The sequence below is a fragment of the Corvus moneduloides genome, chromosome Z, assembly GCF_009650955.1.
Source record: "Corvus moneduloides isolate bCorMon1 chromosome Z, bCorMon1.pri, whole genome shotgun sequence".
In the NCBI taxonomy this organism is placed as follows: domain Eukaryota; kingdom Metazoa; phylum Chordata; class Aves; order Passeriformes; family Corvidae; genus Corvus; species Corvus moneduloides.
The window spans coordinates 7,142,060-7,169,648 of record NC_045511.1 but is presented as its reverse complement, the minus strand read 5'-3'; the positions used below and the strand labels follow the sequence as shown (position 1 = coordinate 7,169,648).

Genomic DNA, 27,589 nt, shown 5'->3' with positions numbered 1-27,589 from the left:
AATTCTAACAATCGTAAGTTTTACACAAGTGTTACACAGGTATCACACAGATTTGGGTGTACAGTTTCTATCAGTTCTTATTGTTTATGTGAACTCTATCTAAAAAATGTGAACAGTATAGTTCTATCTGTATTTTGTGTGAAGTAAAGAATTCTGTGAAAAGGTAACACTGCTGCAGTAAGAACTGTGTTTAAGGTCTCTGCTGCAGCTTTTTAATGTTTAAGGCACTTAGCATATATTTCTACTAAAAGTTAAAAATCTATATTTCTATTTCACTTTGGTGTGGCTTCATCTATCTCAGCTTGTCCAAAGGTTTTAATTCAGCCCCTGTGCTTTGGCTTCCCTGTGGGCCTGAGTCCAGAGAACCTTTCATTCCAACACTAGCCCATGTTTGTGCTGTATCTGTTGCTGTGCTTTTAGATTGAGGCTCCTTGCTTTTGAGTTTCCTGCATGAGGAGGTGACTGACTCCCTCCACCCACAGTTCAGTGCAGACCAGCACTCGGACAGTCTGGATGCTCAGGAAGCTTTAGACACATGGAGGCTCAAGTCCAGAACTACAGGGTGGGAGTATCACCCATTGCTCCCATGATACAGGCAGTTTTTAAGATCAACAGTAAGATGGTCCTATGGAGTAGGTGAAGACTCTTGAGTTTGAATGTTTGCTTTTTTGAACATCTGTTTGAACGTCTGAATGTATCTTTCTCAGCCTCTTAGGTTGCCTTGATTTCCAGGCACTGCTCAGCTCCACACTGATGAACAGCAAGCCTGCTGAGCCAAGTAGTGTATTGTTCCTGTATGACCGGCCAGAACTGAATTTTCTGAGTACTTATTTCTTGGAAAAGCAGCCTTATTTATATTTCCTGGGTTTGTCATTGCTATGCTCAGAGAGCAGTAGTAGCCTAGCCAAGACTAACTTCTGTAGAATTTTCACCACTCCATGAGTAACTGTATGTCTAAGAAGTTTAACAAAGAAGTAACATTTTCATAATCACATTATGCAATAGTACCTAGGGATGTCAGAGACAATGAGCATAAGATTATAATCACAGTTAATGCTCTGGGATGTCCACTTAGAACATCACTGATCTAAACCAAACACTTTATTCTGAAGCAAAAGAGCATAAAAGACTTTCTAAAATGTTACTATGGCGAATTATGTCCTAATGCAAGAAATTTCTTTAATTATACCAAATGAGCCCAGCACAATTCTGCAGTGAATCTTCTCATAGCTAGTGTCTGCTAAGTCTGGGCATGGACTCTATGTTGTGTTTCTGTACTGTCTTAAACAGTTAGCTGAGAGGGTTTGAGCTGGGAGGGGTTTTAGTTTTTGTTTCTTTTTCCATTTTGGTTATGTTTTGTTCCCCTTTTGTGGTAGGAATTTATGCCAGCATCAATAGTTTATGAGCTACAGATACTTTTATTTATAAAATGTGTTTCTAAATCCTCTGAACACAAAAAGATTTGAACAGTGGGGGATGGTGTCTTTGCTTTGAATGTAAAGCTTTTTTGTCACTAGCATACTGCCCAGAAATATCCATACCCAGCTGTGTTCACGGCTTGCTGCCTTTGCTGCCTGCTTCTCTCTCCCATGACCTTACACCTCCTTCAAACACGCTCCATGCATTTAGTTTCATCTCCAGCAATTCTTTTGTTTTATAGCTTGGCTCCCAAAGAGGCTTGGATATTGCTTGTCTTTAGGGACTGCATCTCTCTTTTGCTTTTATTTTCTGGAGAGCTTAATTGCTTTTACACTTCTGATGAAAGGTTTCTACAGTTTTTGGACCAGATAAGGTTTCCCAACGTCTGATCTGCAAGAAAGGAAGCAGGGGAGTGTTGAATTATTTTGTGTGAAAAGGAAAGCACAGGAGTTTAGATTTTGCTATTTTTCACCTTTCTTCCAGCATGCAGGGCTGGTTCTCTGTTTATGAGTACAGTCTTTATAAAGTAAAGGACGATCCTGGAAATAAGCTGTGCACTACACCTCCTGATACACTGTGGTGAGAGGGAGAGGAGATGCTTGATCTCAAATAGGGATGACCCCATCCTTTGCTCCCATGCCTTCTTACCCTTCCTGTGTACATTCCCACTTGCCCAGCCCCACTGTCTCAATGCAAAATTACCAAACAGATTGCTGTGAAATTACCTAAGCCTTGGGTTCATTAGCAGGTCTGCTACTCTGTAGATATGGACCAGGTGCCTGATCTAAGGTAGGAGCAAGGTACCTCATTCCTCGGGGAGTGAACTGGCGGTGCTGTGTCTAATATGGATAGGAGCATGCATGTGTGGGGTAAATCCCTCATGTGCCCCTGCTTGCTTTGTGGGGACTGGGTTTTTTTTGTAGCCATGTCTTCAGATAAATTCTTGGATGTATTGTCTCCAGCTTGTGGTTGTTGTGCTACCATGACTGAGATTTAATTTTGTAAGGACTAATTTTTTCTTTAATGATAGGGCTAACTAGAGTTTCTCTCTAGAATCCCATGTTGTGCAATTTATCTCTGTTTACTCTAGTTTTTGTGGCTGAGCCTGAGTTTTACTGCCTTTACCTTTAAAGGCAGTGAAAGGAATTTGTACTCTGTCAGTGTTTATTTTTGGTGTTTTTATGCTGACATTTTTATTTAAGTTACTCCACGTGCTGCACTCTCACAGAGTCTGACCTTTTTCTTGCATTAGGTTCAAGTTAATTTTAAAGGCTGATACAAGATCCCTTATTCTTCAAGCTCACAAAATAATTCAATTTGCTTCCATTTATAGATGTGTATCTATGCATTATCTATCTAAATGGAATTAATTTATATAAATTAGTAAAGTGGAGAGGCTTTCTGACACTTTCAAGTATGTTAATAGTTTCACTTAAGGAAGATATCCAGCAGAGGAGTAAAAACATGTGCAGCAAATGGAGCATAACAGGGATGTGCTAGAAGACCTGTGCCCTGAGCAGGCTCTGGAGACATCTGCTATTGCCCTGGGGCTATTGGCAAGCTCTTGTGTCTGAAAAAAGAAGGTGGGGAGGGAGGGAGGGATGCTCTTCAGGTGTCTGGCTGAAAATGCTAAGTTTCATGTAATACCTGATAAAGGATGATCAGAATATGTTTTAAAGTTTATTACAGTGACTCCATTTAGGAAAGTTGTCTTAATACCAAAATAGCATCCTTGCCTCGTCCACAACCAAGTCCTGAGTGGTGGTGGGGAGAGGCAGTGTGTGTGGTGGGGTGGTCCCCGTGGGTCTTTGGTGCACGTGCAGCCACATTTGCCAACGACGCATCTCCTCCAAATGGGGAAAAGCTGTATCTGTTCAAGCAGAAGAGTTGTGCTGCCACAGGTTTAGTCCAGAAAAGGTCTTCAGGAGCCTCGTGTTTTCTCCCAAAGCACGTGGGTCAGTGGTGATTACTCATCTGGGCAGAGCAGGGCAGTGACTCAGGCTGCAGTAGTGCATGAGAACAGGCTTCCTGTCAGCAAACCCCAGCATGACCTTCAGCCCGCGGGGACAAGGAACCGGTAATTGGGGCCTGTTTCATATGGACCGACTATTGTGCCGCCCCATCTGGGGGGAGGTGTGTCAAGGGTGTGACCTGCATGGCAACAGGTAGGCAATGACCCTGCCCATGACCTGGATTTATTAATGCACTCAGGATTGCGGGTGATGGAAAAACTTAACAAGGGTCAGGGCTTTTGCTCACAAAGGAAGAGGAAGAAGAGACATCAAGGGGACTTGCTAAACTGCCAGAAAATAAATACTAAAACCATTTCAGGAGCTAGTGCTGGAGAAGTCAGCCTGCCGGCTCTTACAAGCAACACGTGCTGCCATCTCCTGGCACGGTCCTGGCGGGCTGAACGGGAGGGCCGTGGGGTGCTGCCAGAAGCGCCGTGAGACGCCAGGAGCGGGGCTGTGCTGCTGAGAGCAGCGGATCTGCAGTGTGCTGGGTCCCCAGGTGCTGGCCAGGCTGCCCCTCTGCCCCAACACCACGGTGCTCCCTCGCTGGTCCCAGTTAACGCTGCCAGTTTGTCTGCTGCTCGGCTGCATCCTAGGAATAATGAGTGCCCCAGGCAGTCACAGCCCTCCACGGCATTCTCTGAGGACCTTTATTTGGAATTCTGGTGCCCAGAACCTGCTGTGTGACATGATGCACTCAGGTAACAGCCTATGCCAGCAGCAGCAGAGGACCAGCTGAGAGACGCTGGAGCTGGGTAGGTGGTTCCTGCAGAACTCTCACTGAAACCTGTTCCTGGTGATGCCTGAAGTGCCCACCTAAAAACAGAGACTAGACAAGAATAAGATAATAATAGTAGGTATTTATTTGAAGGGCCTTCAAAGGTACACCCTGGGCAGTCAAAAGGCTACACCCAAGATGGACCTCTGGGTCATGAGTTCTTTACCCTTTTATAAGCTTGGTTCATTTGCATATCAGGGTTAATTCTCCAATTATAACTTTAGCTAATGATGTAATTTCCCCAAGTTTACCCTCCCCCCCCCTTTAAGATTTTAGTTTACACATTTTGGGCCTAGAACAATCTCGGCGTCCTTGGAGAGCAAACTTAGAGAAGTTTGCTATGTCTAATCAGCATGAGAGAACAGCAGCTAACAGGCCACTAGAAACTTCAGAGTTACACACTAGACAGCACAGGATTTGAAAAATATAGAAGTTAAAACCTAAGGCATCATTCACCCTGACCCAGCTCAGTGTCCAGGCTGGCTGTGTGACTCAGCAGTTATCACAAAAGGAAAGCCAGGGTGATGCCTAGTACACCAGTGCACAGAACGTTTCCACTTACAGGCGAGCCTGGAGTCAGATTACTCACTGGGAAGTCATCCTGCATCTCCCGGTTGGATCACTAGCACTCAGCCTCCTTGGCGGATGCAGGAGTTTCCTAGCTATTTTGTAGGGAGTGGGAGGAGTATTTTGGCTCTGCTAGTTGTTTCGTACAGATGGAGTCTGCTGGGAAACCAGAAAGGCACTGTATTACTCTGCCATGAATAGCACAAATGACTGGAAAATACATCTAAGATGGTTTTGCAGAGAGGTTCAATGTTACTGTGGTTATCGGGGTCAGAAGGAAGCAGAGATCCCCCAGCCGCACTGCAACCACATCGCCCGGAGCTGGGCAGGGCTGGCAGGGCTCCCATGCACCTCTCCAAGGCTGTTGAGCTGTATTGCTGCTCAGTGCCAATCCTAGCTGGACAGACCTAGGCTACTCCAAAGGTAGAACGTGGTTAGGCACACCCCCTGCTCCTCTGCAGCACTCTGTTGGCCCCTGCCACAGGGCTGGGGAACTGTGTCCAGGAACCTCGCTGCTGCTGGCCTTCTGAGTGTGCACTGCACAAGCATGTGTTCCCTGGCTGCCCTGGCAGCTGGGAGCAGCCTGTAAAAGACAAACTGCTGTCCCCTCTTCTGCACACGCTTTGCCCTGCACTGGTGGAACTCCACTGCACTAATGCTCATCAGCTGTGAGCGCAGGGGAGCCGGACACACGAAAATGCTACGCCTCTGCAGAAAGGTGCAGGGCCTTATGTGAAACAGGGGTTAGTGAACTACTGTGTAGTAAACCAACATTTTGGAAAAGGAGTCTTTGCATCTAACACCGCCAAGCATTAACTCATGCATGACATGCCTCGGATGGCTCTTCCGTGGCAGTAATAATTTCTGGTGATGTATAATGGAACGCCCCCTTCCCCCCCCACTGCGCCCTCAGTTTTACAGGGGTCTGTCTATTCAAATAAGGACTTCAGGCAGGAAGGGGAAGCAGTCCTTCCCCAGCTGCCCACCTTAAAGCCTTTTGTAAAGGTGACCAGCCTTTCAAGAACCAACTCTGCTTTTGTAGTACTGTGATATAAGTTAGTAATTTTTAGTACTGAGATAAAAGCCTGTGAAGGTCCTCCACCCATGAGAAACAAATGAACTAAACCAGGTGGGACTGAGAGCAGTGCCAGACATAGCCAGGTCAGTGATGCCTTTCTTGGAAATGAGACGGTGTGGGAACAGAAACATTTTTTCTGTTTCCAGAGCAATTACAACGGGAGGACTAAAAGACCATTCACCTGCTGCTGAACATGGATATACCTGCTAGGTGAGGTAGCTTTTATCCAGGTGTCACAGCCATGTATCTGTTTCTTGCATATGAGGCAGTGGCCCAGACTCTTCTGTGGTTACTACTTGGTCAGCCTTACAAAACACTGACTCCAGCACACCAGGTAAGTATGGACTTTTGTTTTGTTTTCTTTCTGCGTATTATGTACTACAGAAATGCAACATTCAGGCTCAGTCAGGTAACAAAGAGGAAGACATTCAAAACTGACCATAAAATAAATTGTAGAAAGCAGATTTTATATGACAGTACACATGCAGCTTGCAAAAGAATAAAGACAGTGAACAGATATTAAAACACATTTCCATACAGAGACAGCTTATGCAGCAATTTACAAGTTTAACCTCTGGCTGGAGTATGCAAGCCCTTTAAAGCTGGCATTCAAATTACCACTAGCTTAATCAGCCATACTTACTTAAGTACACAGCAAAATTTAACTTAATGTTTACATTCACTAGCCATCCAATCCAGCATCAAGGCACTTTCCTTGTTGGTACATCTGTTCCTGTGTCGCACACCTCCGCTTACCTGGATGCATATATTGGCACAGCAAACTGGGTGACCAGTAACTTCTTATCCCCAAATAAAAGCAGTTGGTTACTAGACAATCCCTGGCTGTATCAAAGTGTCAGGCTATAAGTGACACTGTAAACAAAACTGGTGTGTTAAAAAAAACACGACAAGTTGACTGGATCCATTACCAAATGTGCTTTGATGATGAAAAATGATGGGTGGTATCAGTTCCCACTCTGCAGAGAATGCACATCGGCCACGCCCGTGATGCCTGGAGAACAGCTGACACTTTAGTCTGAGCAGGAGGATGTGGATGAGGAGCTTTCCAGCCATCAGTCAACGGTTGTGCCATAAGTGTTTCTCATCTATTGTTACAGAAGTGTGCTTCTGCAGAGTAGCAATGACATTATTGCATATATCCCCTTCAGGTTGTTTTTGCAAATAAATACAAGTACTGGCTAAGGCTGCATTCTGGGAGGTGCTTGCTGCCCACCCTCTCTCTGCACTACAGTTAAGAGGCAGGGAAGCAGACAATTGTTGAAATCTGGCCCTTCATTATTATTTTTAGGTTTGTTTTATCAAATCTTGTGGCCTTAGAAACGCATCCTTGTGCATTAAGTCAGCACTGCTTTTATTTTCAAGAATGGCTCAGATTGCACAAGTCCTACAAACGAAGCAACAGTGAAAGCAAATCAAATACACATGAATTTTAGCTTTTGTTTGTTTGTTTTAGTAATGCTTTCACTTTAGAGGAAGAGAAATGGGAATTCATGAGTCCAATGCAAAATACTTAATTTCAACCTCCTCCAGACTGTTGTATTTATACCTCCACTTTACTGCAGTTTTCTGGATCAAAAGCAAAGCTGAAGACTTGGGTTGGCTGCAATTCCCTAACACGTGTTTCATGAGAAAAGACTCAACATTTTTATATGAACTTCTCCTGTATAACATTACAAGCAACTCCTGGAACTTAAAATGGCTGTGTGAATCCATCCTTGCAGACAGACAAGAGGTTACAGGGATTAATGAACTCTTACAGTTGATCAGTCAAGAGAACTTTTTAACACAGTTAAAGGAATGCATTCAAATAACAGTTATTCTCAACTACACTCACTGTCTAATGGGGAAAATAAACTAGTGTATTTAGTCCCACTTAATGCACACAAATTACGATGTAAAATGTGTAAGTCCTGGAGTGGGGCAGACTATTAACAACCTGACAGTCTTTGGAGTTTCAGATCCCACTGAGAAGTCAATTCCATAGCAGCATATACTGATACGGATCTTGGGTATTTGAGACCTGGCTCTAATTAAACAAGCTCCATTACTGAATTTAAACCAGCACGGTGATCCCTACATACTGGGCATACTGACGTAAGTTTTAACCACCTGACAAAGCTCACAAAGGTGAAAGCTCCAAGCCCCACCCAGGTGACAGGGCTTCTCCAGAACCCAAGAATGGGATTCAGCCCTTGCATGCAAACTCCCTCATCCCCCCGGGCCAAGGTTTTTTCCAGTTTTTGCCAGGCTCCTGTACCACAGACAAGCAAATACTTGTCATAAACTCTCCAGAACAAAGTTTAAAAAAATTTTTGCTCTGCTGTGCTTGTGCTGCCACATTAAGGCTTAACAGGCAGCTTAGTTTTCTACAGTAGTATGTATGAAACAATCCCAACAATTTTGCTACAGCGGGAGAGGATATTCCTAGACTATCTGCCCTTGAAGTGAGCCAATACACTCCAGAAAACAATACCAATCATCTCCTGGTCTAACAGAACCACCACAATAGAACTACAAAGGTAATATATTCACTTCTCTTGTAAACAGAGGAGCATTAGCCAGCTTGCATTTAAGAGGTTTTTCAAATATGCTAATATATTTCCCCTAGCCTCCCTTCCCTACCACCAAATTAACAGTTCTTACAACTATTCTTCCACCTGTACCTGAAAAATTCCAGTCCAGGAAATCAAGCTGGACATGAAAGTGTCTATACTGAAATGTGACTTTAATAATGCCTTTATTTTGTTACATGCACCAATAGCTATTGGTGAAGGGGGGAGGGGGGGGGAATGGGGGAGGGAGAAAACTTTTTCTTTAGTTACTGTGTTAGGGCCAAGCTCAGAAAATTTCAGTGGATTGATGTAATCACACTACAGATACCCTTAAAAACCTGTATGCAACTGTTTTGACACAATTAGATTCTTACAGTCCAAAGTAGAAAAAATCTTGTTAAACCCTGAACACTGCATGATATATTTGGCACATAGGTTTATGAACTAGCTGTAAACCTGTTATTTGTATGTACTGTGGCTTCTACAAGCTGTTCACCCACGAGGAGCTCCTGCTTAGTCTTTAGTATTTCAGCCCTAGATAAATGCACTATCTCAAAAGAGAGCATGTCACTGCTAGCCAGCCAGAACTCTCTCTAGGCTCCACTCCTGCACAATTCTGTGAGTTTACTACCACTGGCCCATAAACAACAATGAAAGATGCCAGAAGTGGCAGAACTCTTGCTAGCACACACTTTAAAAATCAGAATCTCTTTAAGCTGTTTAACATTAGTTAAGTCCTGAATGGTCCATGATTAACAGCAACTGAGAAGAAAACGCCTCCCCTTTACAGAAAAGCAAGTAGCAACTTAAGGAATAACTGACATTCTCCCTCAAGTAACATATGCTATCAAAAGTTAGTATTACTGAATCACAAGAACATAATTAAAAAAAAAATCATCAGCATGTTTTTGAAAACATCCAGACCTTTGCAGCAATGTTTAGACTATGTAGCCAGGTTGTGGCCTACAATATTTCAGAGATGAGAAGATGGATTAAATGCACGTGGCTGCTGGGCAGTTCTAATAAGCATGCACACTGCTCAACAGACACTTTCCCTTCTACTTGTGGTTTCTACAGTCACTATGAAGTTTGCATAGAGAAGATAACTCATCCCCCACTAAGTAACTGCTATTTTTTCCAAGAGGAATACATTCTGAAAAAGGAATGCTCCCTCAACCTCTGAAAAATGAAAGATGGTCTCTGCTGTCTCATGTCAGCATAGTTTTCATTATGCCTTTGACCTCTGGGAGGGAGTTTGAAGGTGCTGAGGTGCAGTGGGGTGAAAAGGAAGAGGACTGATCTGAAGAGAGATGTAATTATAGTAAACTGCAACATGGCCTTTTAGTTTTTTTAAAAAAGTGCTTAGATACAGAAAAATACTGTCAGGAGAAAGGAACTGTGGAATACTGAAATGTTATTAAAGATTCTGCATTCTTTATCTGTTTAAATATTCCAGACTTCAAGAGATAATATTACGAAGTTACTCTTGCACTTAATTTCTTTGTAACAAAAGCAGAAGACACGTGGACATTTACATGTATACCCATCCTTCCATGCAAGCTTGCAGACAAGGACAAGGGAAGATGAAATGATACTGACACCTGCCATTCAAGGGCTTTTAGCAAGTGCTCTGCAGAACAGCAGTACCAGAGGTCACAGCACAAAAGGTTTCAGGTGGTCTTCAATACATAGTTACTTTGCTGAAGGAGAAATAAAACACTTGTTTTAGTCTCACAAAACAGCATTTAGTGTTTTGAAATGAAGTTTTAGTAGTGTCAGATTAGAAAGCTGACTAGCCTGTATTAGATTTAAAATTAATTAAAAAAAAAAATCTTTACGAGTGCCCTAACATTTCTGGTTATCATTGGAGAAGGTGTTATTGTAATGCCATTTAATTTTTGTTTAAGCACTGGCAGAGGAAGTTTCCAAGAAATGTAGCTTCTTCAAAAAAATGTGAACTGTATGACCAGGAAAAAGTGAGGCATTAAGAAAAAAAAATACGGAATTTTAACAACCACTTAAGTGTTTTTTGTGGCTCATGATTGCTAACAGATACATACTACCAGCAAAGTTCAAATTCAGCATACAGGTTTCGGTTTTAGTTCCAAGAGTGTCAATGACTTCAATGCTTTGGCTGCTTTGAGGTTCAAGGATGTCCTGCAGTATTAGCAGTGAGGTTAGAGCACACTAATAGCTGCAGCCTGTCAAGAGGAAGGTCGTATTCCCTTTCTCCTGAGTACTTAGAAAAATGGTAAAAGCTTACAGCTTGTTACTTGAGCTGTACACAGCAAAGGTGCACTTATTAAACAAAGGCATAATATGACCACAGAAGTTTCATATAATCAGACAGTGATTGGAGCACAAAGCCTTTAAATAACTTCTGACCTGTGCTGTCATCTGATTTCCAAACTTTTGAATATGAGACTGAATTGCTGTGCGTCAAGTTGCAAGGCACGTATTTTAGGCCAAATTACTCTATAGTTCATGTGTACACATATCTAAATATAGGTAAAGTATCAATTACTATAGTAGCAGATTCAGATTCAAGCAATCTTTGTGTTTTCCTATTTGTACACCATAGCAAGTTCTATTTAATTTTTATAGTTTTTAAACAGGGATGAACATGACTTGCAGGTCTGGTAAGCTGAAAACTGAGGCACTGGGCCACGTCAAAATTCAGTAAGTCAATCAAGTTACTGGAAAGTGTATCACACAAATATTCTTCCATGTCAGAATACTGAGCTTCAGTCTTTCTTTTGCACAAAGCTACACTGTGCAACTAGAGCTGGCTTTTTAGGCTTGTACACTGTCACCTGTCGAAGTATTTCTTCTAGGCTGATGCAGGTATTTAAAACTTGCCCTTTTCAGTCAGTGAAATTCTGTTATGAAAAGACACGAAACCCTCAATGTAGCACAAAGGCTCGTTCAGCTATCCAGATGTAAGATTTTATGTAGTGCATAAAAGTAAATCTCCTGTAGGTCTGGACTGGAAATTTTCCACAAAAACAGTCCTTTTTGTATTTTGTCAAATTAGTCTTCACTTAATTTCAGTATTTCTATCTGCAGTCAGATAAAAATACCTAGCTTACTTTATCAGAAACACAGGGGAACATGTGAACAGGCACTAATGAAGGCCTAAACAGAGCCAGTCTTTTCTCACTGAGGCATATAGCCCCCTTGTCTCACAGTCTGTGGGAGGTAACTTTTTGGCATGTCATCACCTGACAGTGGATTTTCTTCCACTGTTTCAGGTCTCACAGTTTGTCCTTCAGTACATGCCTGTAAAATATTTGATAGAGCAGCTTCCTGGGTATTTTTTGCCATCCCAAGGCCCAATGGCTGTGAACTCTGACCTGAGACCTGCAGTTGAACAAATCCAACAAGATCTCCCTCACTAGCATGAGTAATTTGCTTTGCTCTTTCAAAGCATGGCCTGTCTGTGTTGTTTTCATCCTGACCACCATTCTGTCTGAAATACTGCTGCCTCTGAGCTGCACTGTCAGCTCCTCCAGCGTGATCCTCTGATCTCTCTTCTGAATCTAGCAGTGGCTGAGTTGACTCAGACCTTGAAAAGACTTGCACAGGTGTCTGGTCTCTGTAGCCATTAAGTACTACAGTTGAATACTGTACAGTGCTCGAAGTGTTCTGTGTTGTTTCGCCTTCATCACTGTCAGAGACGCTTTGCCTAGGAGAAGACATGCACGAGGATCCTCCAATACCACTGCTGTGCCCTTCTGAAGTACTCTTTTCTTTTTTAAGCAAGTCAAAGGGTTTTAGATCTTGTTCTGAAAAAGACTTCTTGTCGTCAGCTTCTATTTCTACGACGCTTACATCTGTAAAGCTGCCTTCTGGGTACATCTGATTTTTGGAGTTAAAGTTATGCTGAAAGAAAGAGATGCATGTTGCCTAAGAGGAAGGTTATATTAAAAATCAAAATCCTCATTAAATACATTAATTTTTGTTCTGTAATGCCAGTTTCTTCATATACGTTTTCTCTTTACTAAGTCTGGCAATATCTCCAAAGCATGTGTTAAAAAATGAAGGATACAGCTTTGTTTCCAATACAGAGTCTTAATTATGCAACTATTCTAAAATCGTAGTGGATGTGTGAGCAAGTCTTTGCTCTCATTTAATTATTCTAATGAGCTGTAAACATAGAAGCATTTGCTGCGCAGCACAGGAACATTCTATACTGAGAATCACACATTACTTCAAATAATGTATTCAACATCAGAATACTTCTTCACAGAAATTAGCCACAATTTCTTGAACAGAATTTGCCTGGTCATTCACCCTGTGTGCAGCATAAATGTTGCTGCCATCTTCTCATTCATGACTGAACTGTGCAAACAAGTCACTTCAAGGTTTTAAGAATGGGAATCAAGAATTGTTTACTTAATCCTGATTTCCCATGAGTGAGCAAAGAAATGAGTACTTGACTCTTCCACCTAGTAAACTGAATCTAACTCACAAATGTAAAGCCCATGCTAGACCGTCAATTTGTGGTAAGAGCCATGCATTTCTAACATTGAAGCTACAGATACAATACAGTGTTCTAACCATATTCTATCACAATGTCAATGAAACTTAATATTCAGGTTTTTCCTTGAAATCCGTGTGTGCTAGAAGACAGAAGACTCCCACCCGTTAGTTTGACTGAAACCTTGCAGACTAGGAAGATATAGGATGCAGAAAGGTGAGTATTACCTTAGCTGGAACTTGGGGAGACCACTGAGCAATGTTACTCTTGGACGGATCAGGTACGATAGGCCAGATATGTTTTTTAATTCTGTAAAGGATTAAAAATGGAATTAAGTCACAAGATGCACTCCCCAAATTCCCTGTTCATAGCAACAGAATCCAGGACACCACTCCCTTACATAGCAATTTTGCATTCCAAATAAGAATGCTTCCTGGGCTACGTTTCATCTTTGTATGAGGCTGTACTACTTAGCAAAACACAGCACTGCACTCAACTCCTCCACACATTAGATGTAGCTATGAATGTAAAGCAAAACAACAAATGGTAATAGTTAGTGAGAGATTTTCAAATTTATAGCACTCTAGAACCTATAGAGCTATTACTTAGGTAGAATTTATGATGCATACCAGTATGAAAATACAATCCTGCTTCTTTTTAAATAACTATGAATACCAAAGGTCAAAATCTAAGCTAACCTCACAGTTGAAGTGAAAATATTTGGAAGAAAAACTTGCTTTGGAATTCTTAAGAACACACTGTTACTTAAAACCAGAAGCTTCTGTTGATACATCACCTCCAACCAAACCAGATTTGAAACTGATGCACCTATATTGCTCTTTATAAACAGACTCCAGCAACAGTTCCTCTGTAGGACAACTCTGAAGAACAATGCAAGATGGGCTTTCCAACTGATATACATTAAGAACTAATTTTAGGAGCAGCAGGGAGGTCAGAAGGAAAAGGGCAAAAAATGCTGTCTTTAATTAGAAGGAAAGGATAGTTGACATGGGACATAGGAGAGGGGCTACGCCTTGCCAAGAGAAACACTGCAGCAATGACATCTTTATTAAAGCCACAGACAAGAGCTTTTGGGTGGGGGACCAGGAGGAGGCAGGCTGCTTCCCAGCAGACAATGAACAGGCACAGAGCTACTGGAGATCAAGGTGTCTCCCTAATTTTTTACGGTCATGAAGCTTAACGTTTGTTAATGCTGTAATTAAATAGCCCAAATGCAGCAAAGAGATCTCCTGTGCTTCACAAACTAGAGACCATCATTCCACTCACAGGATGACTAAGAAACACAGACAATATATCCTGATCAAAAGCTAACAAAGCTACTCCTAACTATGTTCAGAAAGAAAAGCACATTTTCTTGCAGGATTGAATCATGGAACATTTAGTGTGTGTATAATTAACAGCAAGGAATTAGTGTCAGAAGAGGCTCTGATTTCTCAAGGAAAACACAGAAGTTTTTAAAACCAATCACTACATGCATGTTTTAACTTTTTTTCTGATCTAACTGCAGAATACTTAACTGGTCTGTTATAAACTACTGACATTTCTTTTATGCTGAGAAATGTAAGAGAAGGAGTTCATTTGTACTTACAAGTCACGTTTGTTGAAGCAAAACAGAACTCCAAGGAGCACAATCAACAGGAATGCTAGACACACAGGTACAACTATGGCTTCAATTTCTCCTTTTCCTGAAGGAGGTGAAAAGAAGCAGTTATAGCCCACTCTGGCATTTAAGGAACTCAGCAGCAGTACATATTTCCAAAGGGTCAGGGAGAACCTGAAACTGAAGCACCTCAATGCTCAGTCTCAAAGCTTTACATTCAGAAGAACCCCTTCACCATATAAAAACATGAAAAGCTCTGTCCTGACAATCTAGTGCCTTGCATCAACAAAAAATATGGGTTGATCTAGAAGTTGCAATATTGACAGAGCAAATAATTTTGTAGCTTGGGCAGGTATGACAGTAACATCTCTGTCAATTCATCTGCTGCCCAGGTATTTCAGTGCCCTGGTAGCTGTCATAATGTGGTCATGGTCAAAAAAGTAAACAAAGTCACTACTCGTCCATCAGTTTATTCTGTACATGAAGATCTCCTCTGCCTGCAAACATCAAAGTTTGCATTATTGTTAGGTATTCCTTCCAATGTTATACACGCTCTTAAGTAAACCTTACAGAATGCTTAGGGAAGAGCAACACTATACAGAAAAAAAGCCTCTGCTAAATTTAAGTAGAGCATCTTCCACAATTAAATTCAGTTAGTAATGTTGTTCTTACCCTTACATATAAGAAGCACTCTAAAGCTGAACATAACAATAAATTAAACTATTCAAAATGAGTCTCTGTAAAGAACTGTAGCAAATTTTCATAGTGATACGAAAGAATGTGGAAGGGCTGTGAGAATGGTATATGCTGACTGGTACCTACATCAACCAATCAAGATACAAGCACAGCTCTCTACAGCTTCTTTAGGACACCTTATCAGGATTAAAATAAAAACTCTGACTAGGGGTAGGTGCCACTGGACACCAGAAGAGACAAGGGCACTGAGTAAATCCTAATGACTCATGAAAAGTCAGGGCAAAACAATATTATAACCTAAAGTATACACAAACCACATCCAAAACGGCATGCTTAATAACATAAGTTAATGAGGTTTGCAGAGGATATCTTGTTCTCTATATAATCAGAAAAATCCTGACTGAACTATCTCTTTGTGAATGAGCACTAGACAAGCCACCCGGGTATCACGCAGATTGCAAGCGGACTGACTGAAACTTTAAAATAAAATCACCTTCCTCTCCTAAGACATCTTGCACAGAGCCCTGCTGTACTGTTGCAACATTAATTCCTACTTCTACCAATTGTGCCTTACCAAATTTTTGTGTAGTAAACGTGAAATCGGGACCAGTCCTGCTTCCGTTATCTGTGGATGCCATCATCCGCACAGTATACAGCGTGTCACTCGTTAGAGAGGAAAGGGTATACTCTGTCTTGGAAGGATCCACTGTCACAACTAAAGAGATGAAGAAATTTACACTAGTTTTCTGTACAATTTATTACATCTCCACAAAACCAGCAACATTAAGACATCACATCACATCAGATGTGAAAGGTAGTTTTAATACAATGCATAGCAGATGGAAAATATAACAGCCCAAGACTACAAACTCATACAAGAAATGCTGAGATCCATTTGTTTCTGTTTAATTTAGTCTCTTTCTATATTTAATTTCCTATGAGATTTTTTCCCCCGGAATGCACCTACAAACTAAACTGGCAGTATAATCAAAGCTTAAAGGTGTCTAGTAAGGCAAATACACAGCACTAATGAGAAACTGCTAGTACTGACTAGAAAAAAAACATGGTAAGGAATAGTAAGACATAGGTATACGCAAGTACCTGTCCCTTACAATTTAAGCAAATCTAAAAATTAAAGTTTTGATAGTGCCAGCTCCCTGTAGTATGCCTGCAGGTCATACACACTATTGAAAACTAAGATGCACTTAAACCAAAATGATCTACATCAGTACTATACTGACCTACAGCTCCAAGAGGATTAAAAAACTCCTCCCCACTTCCTTTTTTTAAGGTTTTATCCTGGTTAAATGCAGTCAACTCCTTTTGTATCTTGAACAGTCTGCCATAATCTTGACTACCACCATCTCATTCTATATTTAGATAGCAATATGGGAGCACAAGAATCAAAAATCAGCTTTCACAAACTAAACTCAGTACCCTGCTACACACAGACTGAATGTTCTGAATTCTTTACTAGGGACTTTCTGTTCTATATGGAGGAGAATTAAGGCTCAGACACCAGCTTTATGTTCTCAGAACAGATTGTCAGCTATAACTGATTCTGTGTATTTTTTCAGGAACAAATATTAGGAAGGAGACAGATGAAACACTTCAATTACACAAAACACTTCTCCGTTTTCTGGTACCTGTTTCATTCCCATCAATAGTTTTGTAAAGTATTGTGTAGTTTCGGATAAATCCATTTTGTTCCTCAACTGTGAGATGGTTCCATGTCAAAACAGCTTCAGCTTTTCCTACTTTTTTTGTCTGAACAGTAGGTCCTTTTGAAGGACCTGTAATGGGAGATGAAGATTAGTTTTTGCTTGGCAACCTTGCATTCACAGAAGCAGCATATTAACAAGCACTGAACTGTTCTAGCATAAAAGCTTCAATGGAATAGTTTGACTAATTCATCTGGAAAGCACTGTTTTCAGACAACATAAAAACTACAAAGATATTTTAAAAAAGAAACATTCAGGAAAACAGATATGAAAAGAATAATCAGCAGGTTGTGGGAAACCTTCAACTTAAGTCTTGATTCACATTTGGAATTTAAAATAAATCTGCATATAAATATCATTATTATATATTATAAATATATATTAATATATTATATGTTACAATAGCTCTTTGGTTTTGCAACTCTTTCTGCAAACATCTCTTGTCTGTTTCTTTTTGAAACTCTAATTGCAGGAATTAGGCAAACCAAAAGCTGTACTTCTCCCTCTTTGCTTCTGCTGGATATCAGCTTTGCAGCTACTATTTGCTGCTTTTAGAGCTACTAAAGTGCTGGACTGCCCGTGCTGCCTCTCTAGGCTGCCTGAGGCTTTCTAAGGCATTGAACTACGAGCCTAGCAGGTAAAAAGCTATATTTCCACAATTATATACTATAAATATATCATTAAAATAACAAATTCGTGTCTAATTATCTGGTAAAGGTTGGAAAAACAAAGAGCCAGTCACAGACATCTGTTTAGCTCCCAAACACTGTAAGAAAGCAGAATGGACGATAACAGAAGGGAAAAAGATCAATGATGTCACCCGACTCTCAAGTATTAAACCATTTTTCATTACGCAGTCCACATTAAAGCACGTTTCTTTTATTTTTTTGTCAAAAAGCACAGTATGTGCTTCAAGGTGATGATTTTGTACTTACGATCTTGCTTAAGATAAGCCTTCACAGACTCTCCACTTCCCTGACCATCAGCATACAGAGGGTACACGGTTATCAAGTAACACTTGAAAGGCTTTATACCTAATAAAAGGAATTTAAAAGGTGTTGTTTCACAGACAGTCAAATTGCTCACCATCCTTCTCATTTACTTCAGATATAGGCTTGTGAGTTCTGGTAGTTTAACTAGGTGCACTTGTATCTAATGCAGCTGAGTATTTTCTAGAGCTCATTGATATACTGCTCCAAAACATTAACTAAAGGAACAATAAAATGGTTCACACTGAAATCTAAAATTTAATAAAAAGACTTCAGAGAAGTCAGGGTGGTTTTTTCCAATTTATTTTAAATAAAAAGCCTTTATTTGTCTGTAGTATGAACTCCCAAAATTACTGATTTCAGAGACTGATCATAATCTCAAAAGAACAGTAAAGCTGATCAAGTTGCACTGTTTGAACTGAGTGACCAAAGATCTTGATTTTGAAAGAACTCAGCCTTTTCACTATTTTCATGGCTTCCAAGAATGACAAGACTAAAACCAAAATGCAGATAAACCCCTTGTTGTTACATAATATATGTTTCAAAATGCAAGATCAGATATAGTTGTATATTTGACAAAAATATACAAATACTTCTGCAGACTCATAATAAACTACTTGAAACCCTCAGCATTAAACACCTGTAGTACCATAAAATTCTAATCACCATGAGGCTGTTCCTCATCTTCAGAATACTAAGCAGGTTTTTAGAGTGTCCTACAAACTGTACATAGATTTATGAGCTAAATACCTTTTAAGTCTATTCCTTGAACATCTCCTAGTGCAATCTGCCACTCTATGATGCAGTCTGAGCTGCTGGACACCAGACACCATTCGATCACATATTTAAGAACGTAACTGTTAGGAGCAGTCCACCCTACCCACAACTTGTCATGTTTAGGTAATGTTCTAAGATTCTTCACAGGAGCTGTAATGAAAGAAAAGAAAAAAGTGATCAATATTGACAGTTCTTCCACTAGATATTCATGATAGGAGCTGTTCTGGCAAATGTTGATACTTTTGGGTTATTGTAATGGCAGCAACTTGACAGAACCTACATAATTGTAAATGCCATCTTCTGACATTTGGAGGCTTACACTTGAATCTTTGTATCAGAGATCCAAAAAGCCCTATTTAGGCTATTCAAAAACCGGAAGTTAGACTCAGTTTCGCTATTCTTATAGACACTATGTTCCTTTCTTCCAAAAGAAGGGTCTATTTCAAGAGAGAAATCAGACTTAGAATGGGAATTTACAAGTGTATCAAACAGTCACATTCAAGTACCTTACTGAGTACTTATACCTGATGTATAGTGTGTGTATATATAAGTAGATAGCATATATAACGTCCAGGTCACAGCTGGATAAACACATCCTGTGGTGGGTGAGCAACTGGCTCAGGGGTCAGGCACTAAAGGTTACAGTGATTGGGGTGATATCAGACTGGGGACCTGTAACTAGAGGGGTTACCCAGGGCTCCATCCTCAGGCTTGTGCTCTTCACCATCTTCATAAATGACTTAGACTCAGGACCGGAAGGGACACTAAGCAAGTTTCCAGATGATACAAAACTGGGAGGAACTGTTGACTCCCTCCCAGACAGGGAGGCACTGCAGAGAGACCCCAACAAACTAGAGAGATGGGCATTCACCAACCATATGAAGGTCAACAAGGGAAAGTTCAGAATTCTGCACCTGGGATGGGACAACCCTGGATGTATGGACAGACTGGGGAGTGAGAGGCTGGAGAGCAGTGCCATGGAAAGGGCCCTGGGGGTCCTGGTCAGTGGCAAGTTGAACATGAGGCAGCAGTGCCCTGGCAGCCAGGAGGGCCAAGCGTGTCCTGGGGGGCATCAGGCACAGCATCGCCAGCCAGGCAAGGGAGGGGATTGTCCCCTCTGCTCTGCACTGGGGCGGCCTCACCTCCAGTGCTGGGGCAGCTTTGGGTGCTGCAGGATAATAAAGTTATTAAACTGTTAGAGAGCATCCAAAGGAGGGCAACAAAGATGGTGAAAAGCCTTGAGGTGAAGTTGTATGAGGAGCAACTGAGGTCACTTGTTCTGTTCAGCCTGGAGGAGACTGAGGGGAGTCCTCATTGCAGTCTGCAACTTTCTCGTGAGGGGAAGTGGAGGAGCAGGCACCGATCTCTGCTCTGTGGTGACCAGTGACATGACCCAAGGGAATGGCCTGAAGTTGTGTCAGGAGAGATTTGAGTTGGATATTAGGAAAAGGTTCTTCACCCAGAGGGTGGTTGGGCACAGGAACAGGCTCTTCAGGGCAGTGGTCCCAGCACCAAGCCTGACAGAGTTCAAGAAGCATTTGGACAATGCTCTTGGGCACATGGTGTGACTCTTGGGGTGTCCTGTGCAGGACCAGGAGCTGGGACTTTGAGATACTTGTGTGTCCCTTCCAACTCAGCTAATTCTGTAATACATATTACATGTACACCTTACTGAGTACTTCCTCCTGGCTGCAGTACTACTTTGCTTGAATTATACCCTTAACTTACTAATCTAATAGTTTTAGAACTGGTGGGTCTCCCTTGCTGTTTACCTGCATCTGTCCATATATTTATTTTTTTGCTTCCTATCCTGGCAGTGACCATATTGCAAAAATATGGGAGCACAGGACTCACAAATCAGCTTTCACAAATTAAACTCAGTACCCTGCTACACACAGACTGAATGTTCTGAATTCTTTACTAGGGACTTTCTGTTCTATATGGAGGAGAATTAAGGCTCAGACACCAGCTTTATGTTCTCAGAACAGATTGTCAGCTATAACTGATTCTGTGTATTTTTTCAGGAACAAATATTAGGAAGGAGACATATGAGGAGAAATATTAGGAGATTGTCTAAGAAAAGGCTGGAAATAAGGATAAACCAGCATGTACTTACTATTATTGCATAATGAAAAGAACATAATAAAAAACATGAACAGTAAGGAAATAGTGGAAGCAGATGACAAAACAACCAGGTAAGATACTGAAAATGTGGGAGAGTGAGACTGGGACAAAGAAAGAAAGGAGTGGGAATGAGATCAGGAAATTAAAGGAGGAATGGCAGAATGGTATATACATAATTATATACCAACCCTTTGATATTTTTTAAGAAATACAGAAAAATGCCTACTATGCTAAGAAAAGAAACAATAGGGAATATAGCACACAGAAGCACTAAGAATCAAAAACCAGCAAAACAACACACATCTTCAAATGACTCTGTGAGTACACAAATCCACACATTCCCTGGTACACAAATAGCAGAATAGTTACAAAGGCATAAGACTGTAGATAATTCCAAACTTTAATTAGGTGCCCATGTAAAAGGTATTATTGTACAACATTGAAGATTTCTTATAAAAAAGGCCATGTAGATATATTTGACAGTGACATTACTAGGACACTCACCTTTTGAATTACTTTCTGGGATAAGCAGAACTGATGGAGGAGATGCCCCAACACTGTTACGAGCAATCAGAGTCACTTCGTAAGTTCCTTTTGGCAGCTGTAATGTATGGTTGGTGCTGGTAACATTGTATTTCTTCAGTGGACTGGAAAGAGATGATTTATCTCTGACAGTCACTTCATACTGCAAGATTACTCCATTGGCTTCAAATGGCTTCAGTGCCTGTCAGAAACACATCTTTGATTGAGCTGATACCGAATATATGTGACGTAACTCTTACTGTCCTTAAGGCACAATTAAAAAATAAGAGAACAAGACAAGTTCCATAGACCTGCATATTTAAGAAAAGCATAAATAACCTGTGCTCATTTCTATAAATCAGTTACTTCCAAAGCTTATTTCTGGTTTAAATACTCCTTTTCTTCAATCATACCTAGTGATTTCATAAAAGATACTCTGTGAGGATTGCAAAACTTGTTGATAAAACCTCTGTTTTATGTGACTTTACAACACAATGACATAAAAGGAATCTCACATCTTTGGTCGTGTTAACGTGACAAATATGAGTTTATGGACCAAAAGAAAGGAGGGGGTGGGGAGTGACCATAATTACATTCCCCTTCTCAGCTGAACTTATCATCCAATTGGACACTGCAGCCTTACTGCACACAAACGTGGAGTGCTGTTTTTAACAACCCTGGCCTCTGCAGTATCTCAAGGCTTAATGGATTTTGTAGCTGGGCTATCTATCGCTGTCCTGACAGTGTTGCCACGTTTTAGGTTACAGCAAAAGGCATGACATGAAGGTATGCATTGTTCAAGTGGCAGCTCCAAATCCACAGAAGGACAACAAATGAGGAATCTGAAAGTGTATTCTGTGTATTTTAGGGCACAGATGAGCATCAGTTAAATGATGCCCTTTACATCTGTACATTTAATTTTCCATAACTAATTAGTATAATAAGAATACTAAAGTCAATTCTCACCTCAAAAAAAGCTATACTATCTCTCAAGGCTGTTGGGTAGATTTTTCGACTTAAAACTCATGCTTCTAAAAGAATGCTCAACTCCTGCAAATTAGTTTTACCTTCCACATTAGATGCACAGTCCAGGAAGCTGGTGAGTGAGATGCATCAATGATCCTCCATATGGGTGGTCCTTTAGATGGTTCTGATGAAACAAACAATGCTTAATAGTAGAAATATTTTTATTTAATCTGTTTTAATTCATCTGTTGATTATCACTATATGCTTACTTTCTTTAAGGAAATAAAAGCATATTAAAAAGCATTTCCTTACTTTCTCGATGAAAATAATGCTTGGCATATTAAGTGGAATAATCTCCTGAAGAGACGAGCAAGACACCAGTTCTGCTTTAAGTATACAGTAGCAAAACAAGTACGAGTCACAATGGTGCACATCTGCAAGATTAGGCTGAAGGTGACAATGCTGAATGAGGCATGATCACACCTACAGTATGCAGCCTGCATCCAGAGGCACAGCCCTGCATACCTACACCCTGCAAACTTTGCTACAGTCTGTATCCAACACTGTTCCTACCCATCAATATCGAGTCACCTAAAAAAACGAAAGTGCACAAGAGTTAACAAGGAGACAAATGTCTCCTGGCAGTAAGACTCCCTGATTCTAAAAGGGTAACAGAACTGCAGTACTTTTGTACTACAGTACGTTTTGGCATCCATACTACAAAAAAGTGGTATTTCCACAACAAATTCCATTTCAAAGTAAAATGAACCTACCTTACAATATTTCAAAGTAGAATGAACCAACCAATACTACACTGCACAAAGCAATAAAAAGTGGCCAATCTTTTGTGAGGGTCTTAGCCCCAAGAGAAAGTTGATCTTAAAATGAATTATATCTTTAATGCTATAAGACTATTTTTTCTCAGAGTTCTTTCATAGCATTTAGTGTATTAATCATTATGAGGTTTTGGCTTTTAACCTCAAACACCCCTCAGTACCAAGTACACAGCTTGCCCCTCATCTTTTACGCTTTACATTGTGAGAGGAGAACTAGGAATTGAGGCAAAGGGAGCTCTTTTACTCATTTGAGTACCTGAATTTGATTCACATGAAAGAGAAGCAATTGTACATCTTGCCTAATAGAGATCATGAATCTAATGTGATCTGCCTGACCACATTCGCTACTGTAACAGCTTTGTTCTGAGGCTGAAGTAAGACACGGGTACTTAATATTAGCAGTATTTTTGCAAAGCCAGTCACCACAGCAGAACAGCAATGCAACCTAAATAGGTAGGCAGTCCTGAAACCATCATTGCTCAGCCTGAGACAGAAAACACAGAAAATGAAGCTATACTATCATTAGGACTTGAAAAGCAGAGACAAGAATATTGACATATTTTACAATATCTACACAATACCAAAGAAAGTAAATTTTGCACAGAACTAAAGCAATGCCATTATGCATAAAAATTCCACTTTGTTTGAACAAAAACTACAACAATCTCTCTTATTTCTTATCTAAGATGACAAATGAACTCAATCAGGATAAAAAAAGGAAGAATTTCCAATCTGTTTTAACAATGGAACCTGCACTGGTTTAACTTGATGTGCTCTGAAAGGCTGCAGTGAACAGACTGCTCAGAAAATACATGCCTTGGAAGGTACTATGGGACACACAGGATATTACAGAGACAACACCACAAAGATGCAAGCAGGAAAAACTAAAGCACATTTAAAAACCAGAAAAATACCAAGCAGCTTGGCACTGAAGTCAAACAGCTATCACAAAGTATTCATTGCAATTGGACGCAAGAATAGATTCCCTACTAAGTATTAAGTGCATAACACTGGCTCCCTATTGGGTAGCATCAGCATAAGCCAGAAACAAAACCAACCTTGCAGGCTATCAAAGTGGAAAAGAAATGAAAATTAATACATTGGTAAAACTTAAAACTAAACCAGAATGTCTTATTTACATGCTTTAGTGCATAAGAGGCTACACTTACCAGATGTACATTACTTCATATCATTGCTTTACCAAGTTTGTGAGGAAGTCTATGCATCCTACATGACTAAAATCTTCTGTTTCACAATTGTTGAAGATTGTTCACCTATGACTTTTACTGGCCTACTTAACATGAAGTTGTTCGTAAACTAAGGCAGCTGGTCTACTAAGAAAACCTTTTCTAACAGGCAGGATAACTTCTGCTACAGAGAATAATCTTCAGAATAAAAAAACAAGCATAAAGCCTAGATCTCTTCTAGAAGAGACTCTGAGAGTACTGTTTTCCCTGCTGCCCATTCTAGCTGTTTTCAGGGAGCACCTATAGATCAGCTTAATGGGGAGCTATTCTAATGCTCCTTGACATGCATAGGTCATGCTGAAAGTAACTCAGGAGAGCTTTGTTGCTTATACAAGCAAGCAGTTCAAGCAAGGATACACCATATCAGCTGGCCATTGCCAAATTGCTGAGCACTCACACACTTTGGAAGTCAGTGACCTACTTTTATATATTACTTACGATCTTCAGTGGTAATCCCGGTCTTTTCTTCACTCCAGTCACTCCAGTAGCCCACTCCATCTTCCTTCATGCAACGAATGGAAAAGGCATACTCTGTGTAGGGTCTAAGCCCTTGAACACTGAATGAAGTTCTTGGGGAAGCTGTATCTTCAGAAGGAACCTGCAAATGTGAGAAAGATTTTAAAGGCACTGATCAAAATACTGTAAAGCTAAGTTCTGTGCTACTGCAGCTGTCATTCAAGAAAGCTCCCCACCACATACACACCTAACAAACAAGTTTTCCTTCCCTCTCATTTCCAGAAACTTCAATTCTCAAACACTGTTTGGTAAAGGTTCGGTCAGAGTTGTTGGTCTTTACCAGGTACAAGAACATACATACACTAGAACAGTTAGGCAGCTACCTCAGGACAATCTCATTCTCTTTTTTTAAAAATTAGCTTACATCTCTCTCCTTCCTTCCCATACAACTCTGCTGCTTACTGATCTGTAACATCCTGCCTCACAATTCAGAGCCTAGCTAGGTTACCTGCTTGATTACTGATTACAAAATTATTGGTTACTAGAAGTTAAAAGTCCAGGATCACTGCTTCCACTGATCCAGAACAGTGCTTCTTCAGTGAAATTGGAAATAGTTTTAGAGTAGCTTATACTTTTGCCGATAAATTACTTTCATAAGCTCTTTCATTCATCTTAGGTGAGCAACCAAATGGCAGAAAAGTATTCTTAGTGTATATATAGGGAAGGAGGCATGGAGTAGGTAATAGACACAAGTAGGTACACACACTGACTCTTCACGTTATTCCACTTGCAAGTAAGGGCTTTTTACAGTGAGGACCCCTGCAAGGGGAATGCCTGCAGATTAAACGTAAATGTGGGACATTTAAGAGGTTAATCCTGAGGGCAAAGAATTATCAAAATAGTCCAATTTTACCACAGCTAAGCAAGTTCACCTGATTTAAAAGCTACTATTTCAATGGTCTTGAGCATATGTTAAAAGGGCAAGACAAGTTAGGAGAACTTGTCCTGTTTTCCTATCAGGACAACATATCCACAAACCCAGGAGTTGCAGACAAGATCATACAGACCAGTGCTTTTTAAAATATCCATACAGGTGACCTTAATAAATAGTTGCTGCATCTAAAGCCACATTAGCCACAAGGAGCTATGTTATGCTACTTGCTCCAAACACAGTATTTTGGTAAAATCAGAAGCAGACTTCCTTCCAAGAACTCACAGAATTCAGAATACTTTTGGGCCTCTGCTGGAGTACTACTGCTCTGAGAGAAGGCTTAAAGTAAGGAAAAACTGAGGAGCTACTAGAAATATATCCCCAGATTGATGTAGAAGAAAAAAACCCCACAGCTTTTGATGAAAGGAACATATCATAGTACATTACACTTAAGTCTTACTCCTTATCCTTTTCCTCTTCTTGACTGCATCACACTTGAGGAATGTACACAGAGCAACCAGATTATACCAAATTACACAATCATTTAGGTTGGAAGAGACCATTGAGTCCAATCATATACTTGTCACTGCTAAATCCACTCCTGGACTATGTCCCTGAAAGCCACATCTAGACCTTTTCTGAACACTTCCAGGGATGGTAACTCTAAATGGTAATTTCCCTTGGCCAATCCTTGACAATTCTTTCCAGGAAGAAATTTTTCCTCTCATCCAATGTAAACCATCCCTGGCACATCTTGAGGCCATTTCCTCTCGTCCTGATGCTTGTTACTTGGGAGAATAGACTGACCCTGACCTTACTACAATCTCCTTTCAGGTAATTGTAGAGTGATAATGTCACTTCTGAGCCTTCTTTCCTCCAGGCTGAACAATCTCAGCTTCCTCAGCTGTTTCTTGTAACACTTGTGCTCCAGATCCTTCCCCAGCTGTGTTGCTCTTCTCTGGACATGCTCTGCTCAACCCCTCAAGGTCCTTCATGGAGAGAGGGGCCCAAAAACAGGATTCAAGGTAAGGCTTCACCAGTGACAAATACAGGTGGACAGTCACTGGTCCTGCTGGCCACACTATTGCTGATCCAGGCCAGAATGCCACTGGCCTTCTTGGACACCTGGGCATACTCTGGCTCATGTCCAGCTGCTGTCACCAGCAACCCCAGGTCCTTTTTCACTGTGCAGTTTCCAGCCACTCTGTCCCAGCCTGTGGCCCTGCCTGGGGCTGTTGCAGCCCAACTGCAGGTACAGTAAATTCTAAAGAACATCCCAGCATGATACAGTTTTCACCCAAGCTTTAAATGACATTTAGATCACTCATGTTGCACATGCATGGGAAGACAAAAATTCATGAATGTTCTGTATGTCACATGTGCACAATGTGACATACATGCACTGTGACAGGAAGGACAGCAGAAAAGCCCACAAAGACATGAAAAGCCCACTGTACTCAGACTGTGCCAAAAAATACCTAGATCACAGCCTTCATAAACAGGCCAGATAAACTTCCTTGGGTGGCCATGTAAGACATAAGGAAATAAAGGTGAATGCTCTGAACTGCAACAGAGGGAACTGCAGTTCGACAAATGGCTGGGTTACAGCAGAATCATGGCAAGGGACTTCAGGTATTACCTCCATCCAGCTTGTGTCGCCAGTGATCCTATAGCGAATATTGAATTTCAGTGTCATCACAGCATCTGAAATCCAATTCTCCCAGGAAAGCTTCAGAACAGTAGGTAGTATTCCTGAGCTGACTGATACATTCTGTGGAGACAGTGGTTTAACTAGA

The 27,589-nt window shown here is 40.8% G+C and overlaps 1 protein-coding gene across 1 annotated transcript in view; it reads right to left on the bottom strand.

Moving 5' to 3' along the window:
* Positions 1-6,189: 6,189 nt before the first annotated feature.
* The window catches only part of IL6ST (interleukin 6 signal transducer), a 33,207-nt gene continuing 11,807 nt past the window's right edge, over positions 6,190-27,589 (bottom strand). The window contains exons 6-16 of the mRNA XM_032095402.1: positions 27,433-27,584; positions 24,845-25,004; positions 22,425-22,507; positions 21,340-21,559; positions 18,685-18,861; positions 17,881-17,979; positions 16,871-17,017; positions 15,799-15,939; positions 14,517-14,613; positions 13,135-13,216; positions 6,190-12,309 (exon numbers count right to left, since the gene is read on the bottom strand). Coding sequence (XP_031951293.1) covers positions 11,584-12,309; positions 13,135-13,216; positions 14,517-14,613; positions 15,799-15,939; positions 16,871-17,017; positions 17,881-17,979; positions 18,685-18,861; positions 21,340-21,559; positions 22,425-22,507; positions 24,845-25,004; positions 27,433-27,584 — 2,084 coding nt within the window. The 3' untranslated portion in view covers positions 6,190-11,583. The remainder of the gene's footprint in view (positions 12,310-13,134; positions 13,217-14,516; positions 14,614-15,798; positions 15,940-16,870; positions 17,018-17,880; positions 17,980-18,684; positions 18,862-21,339; positions 21,560-22,424; positions 22,508-24,844; positions 25,005-27,432; positions 27,585-27,589) is intronic.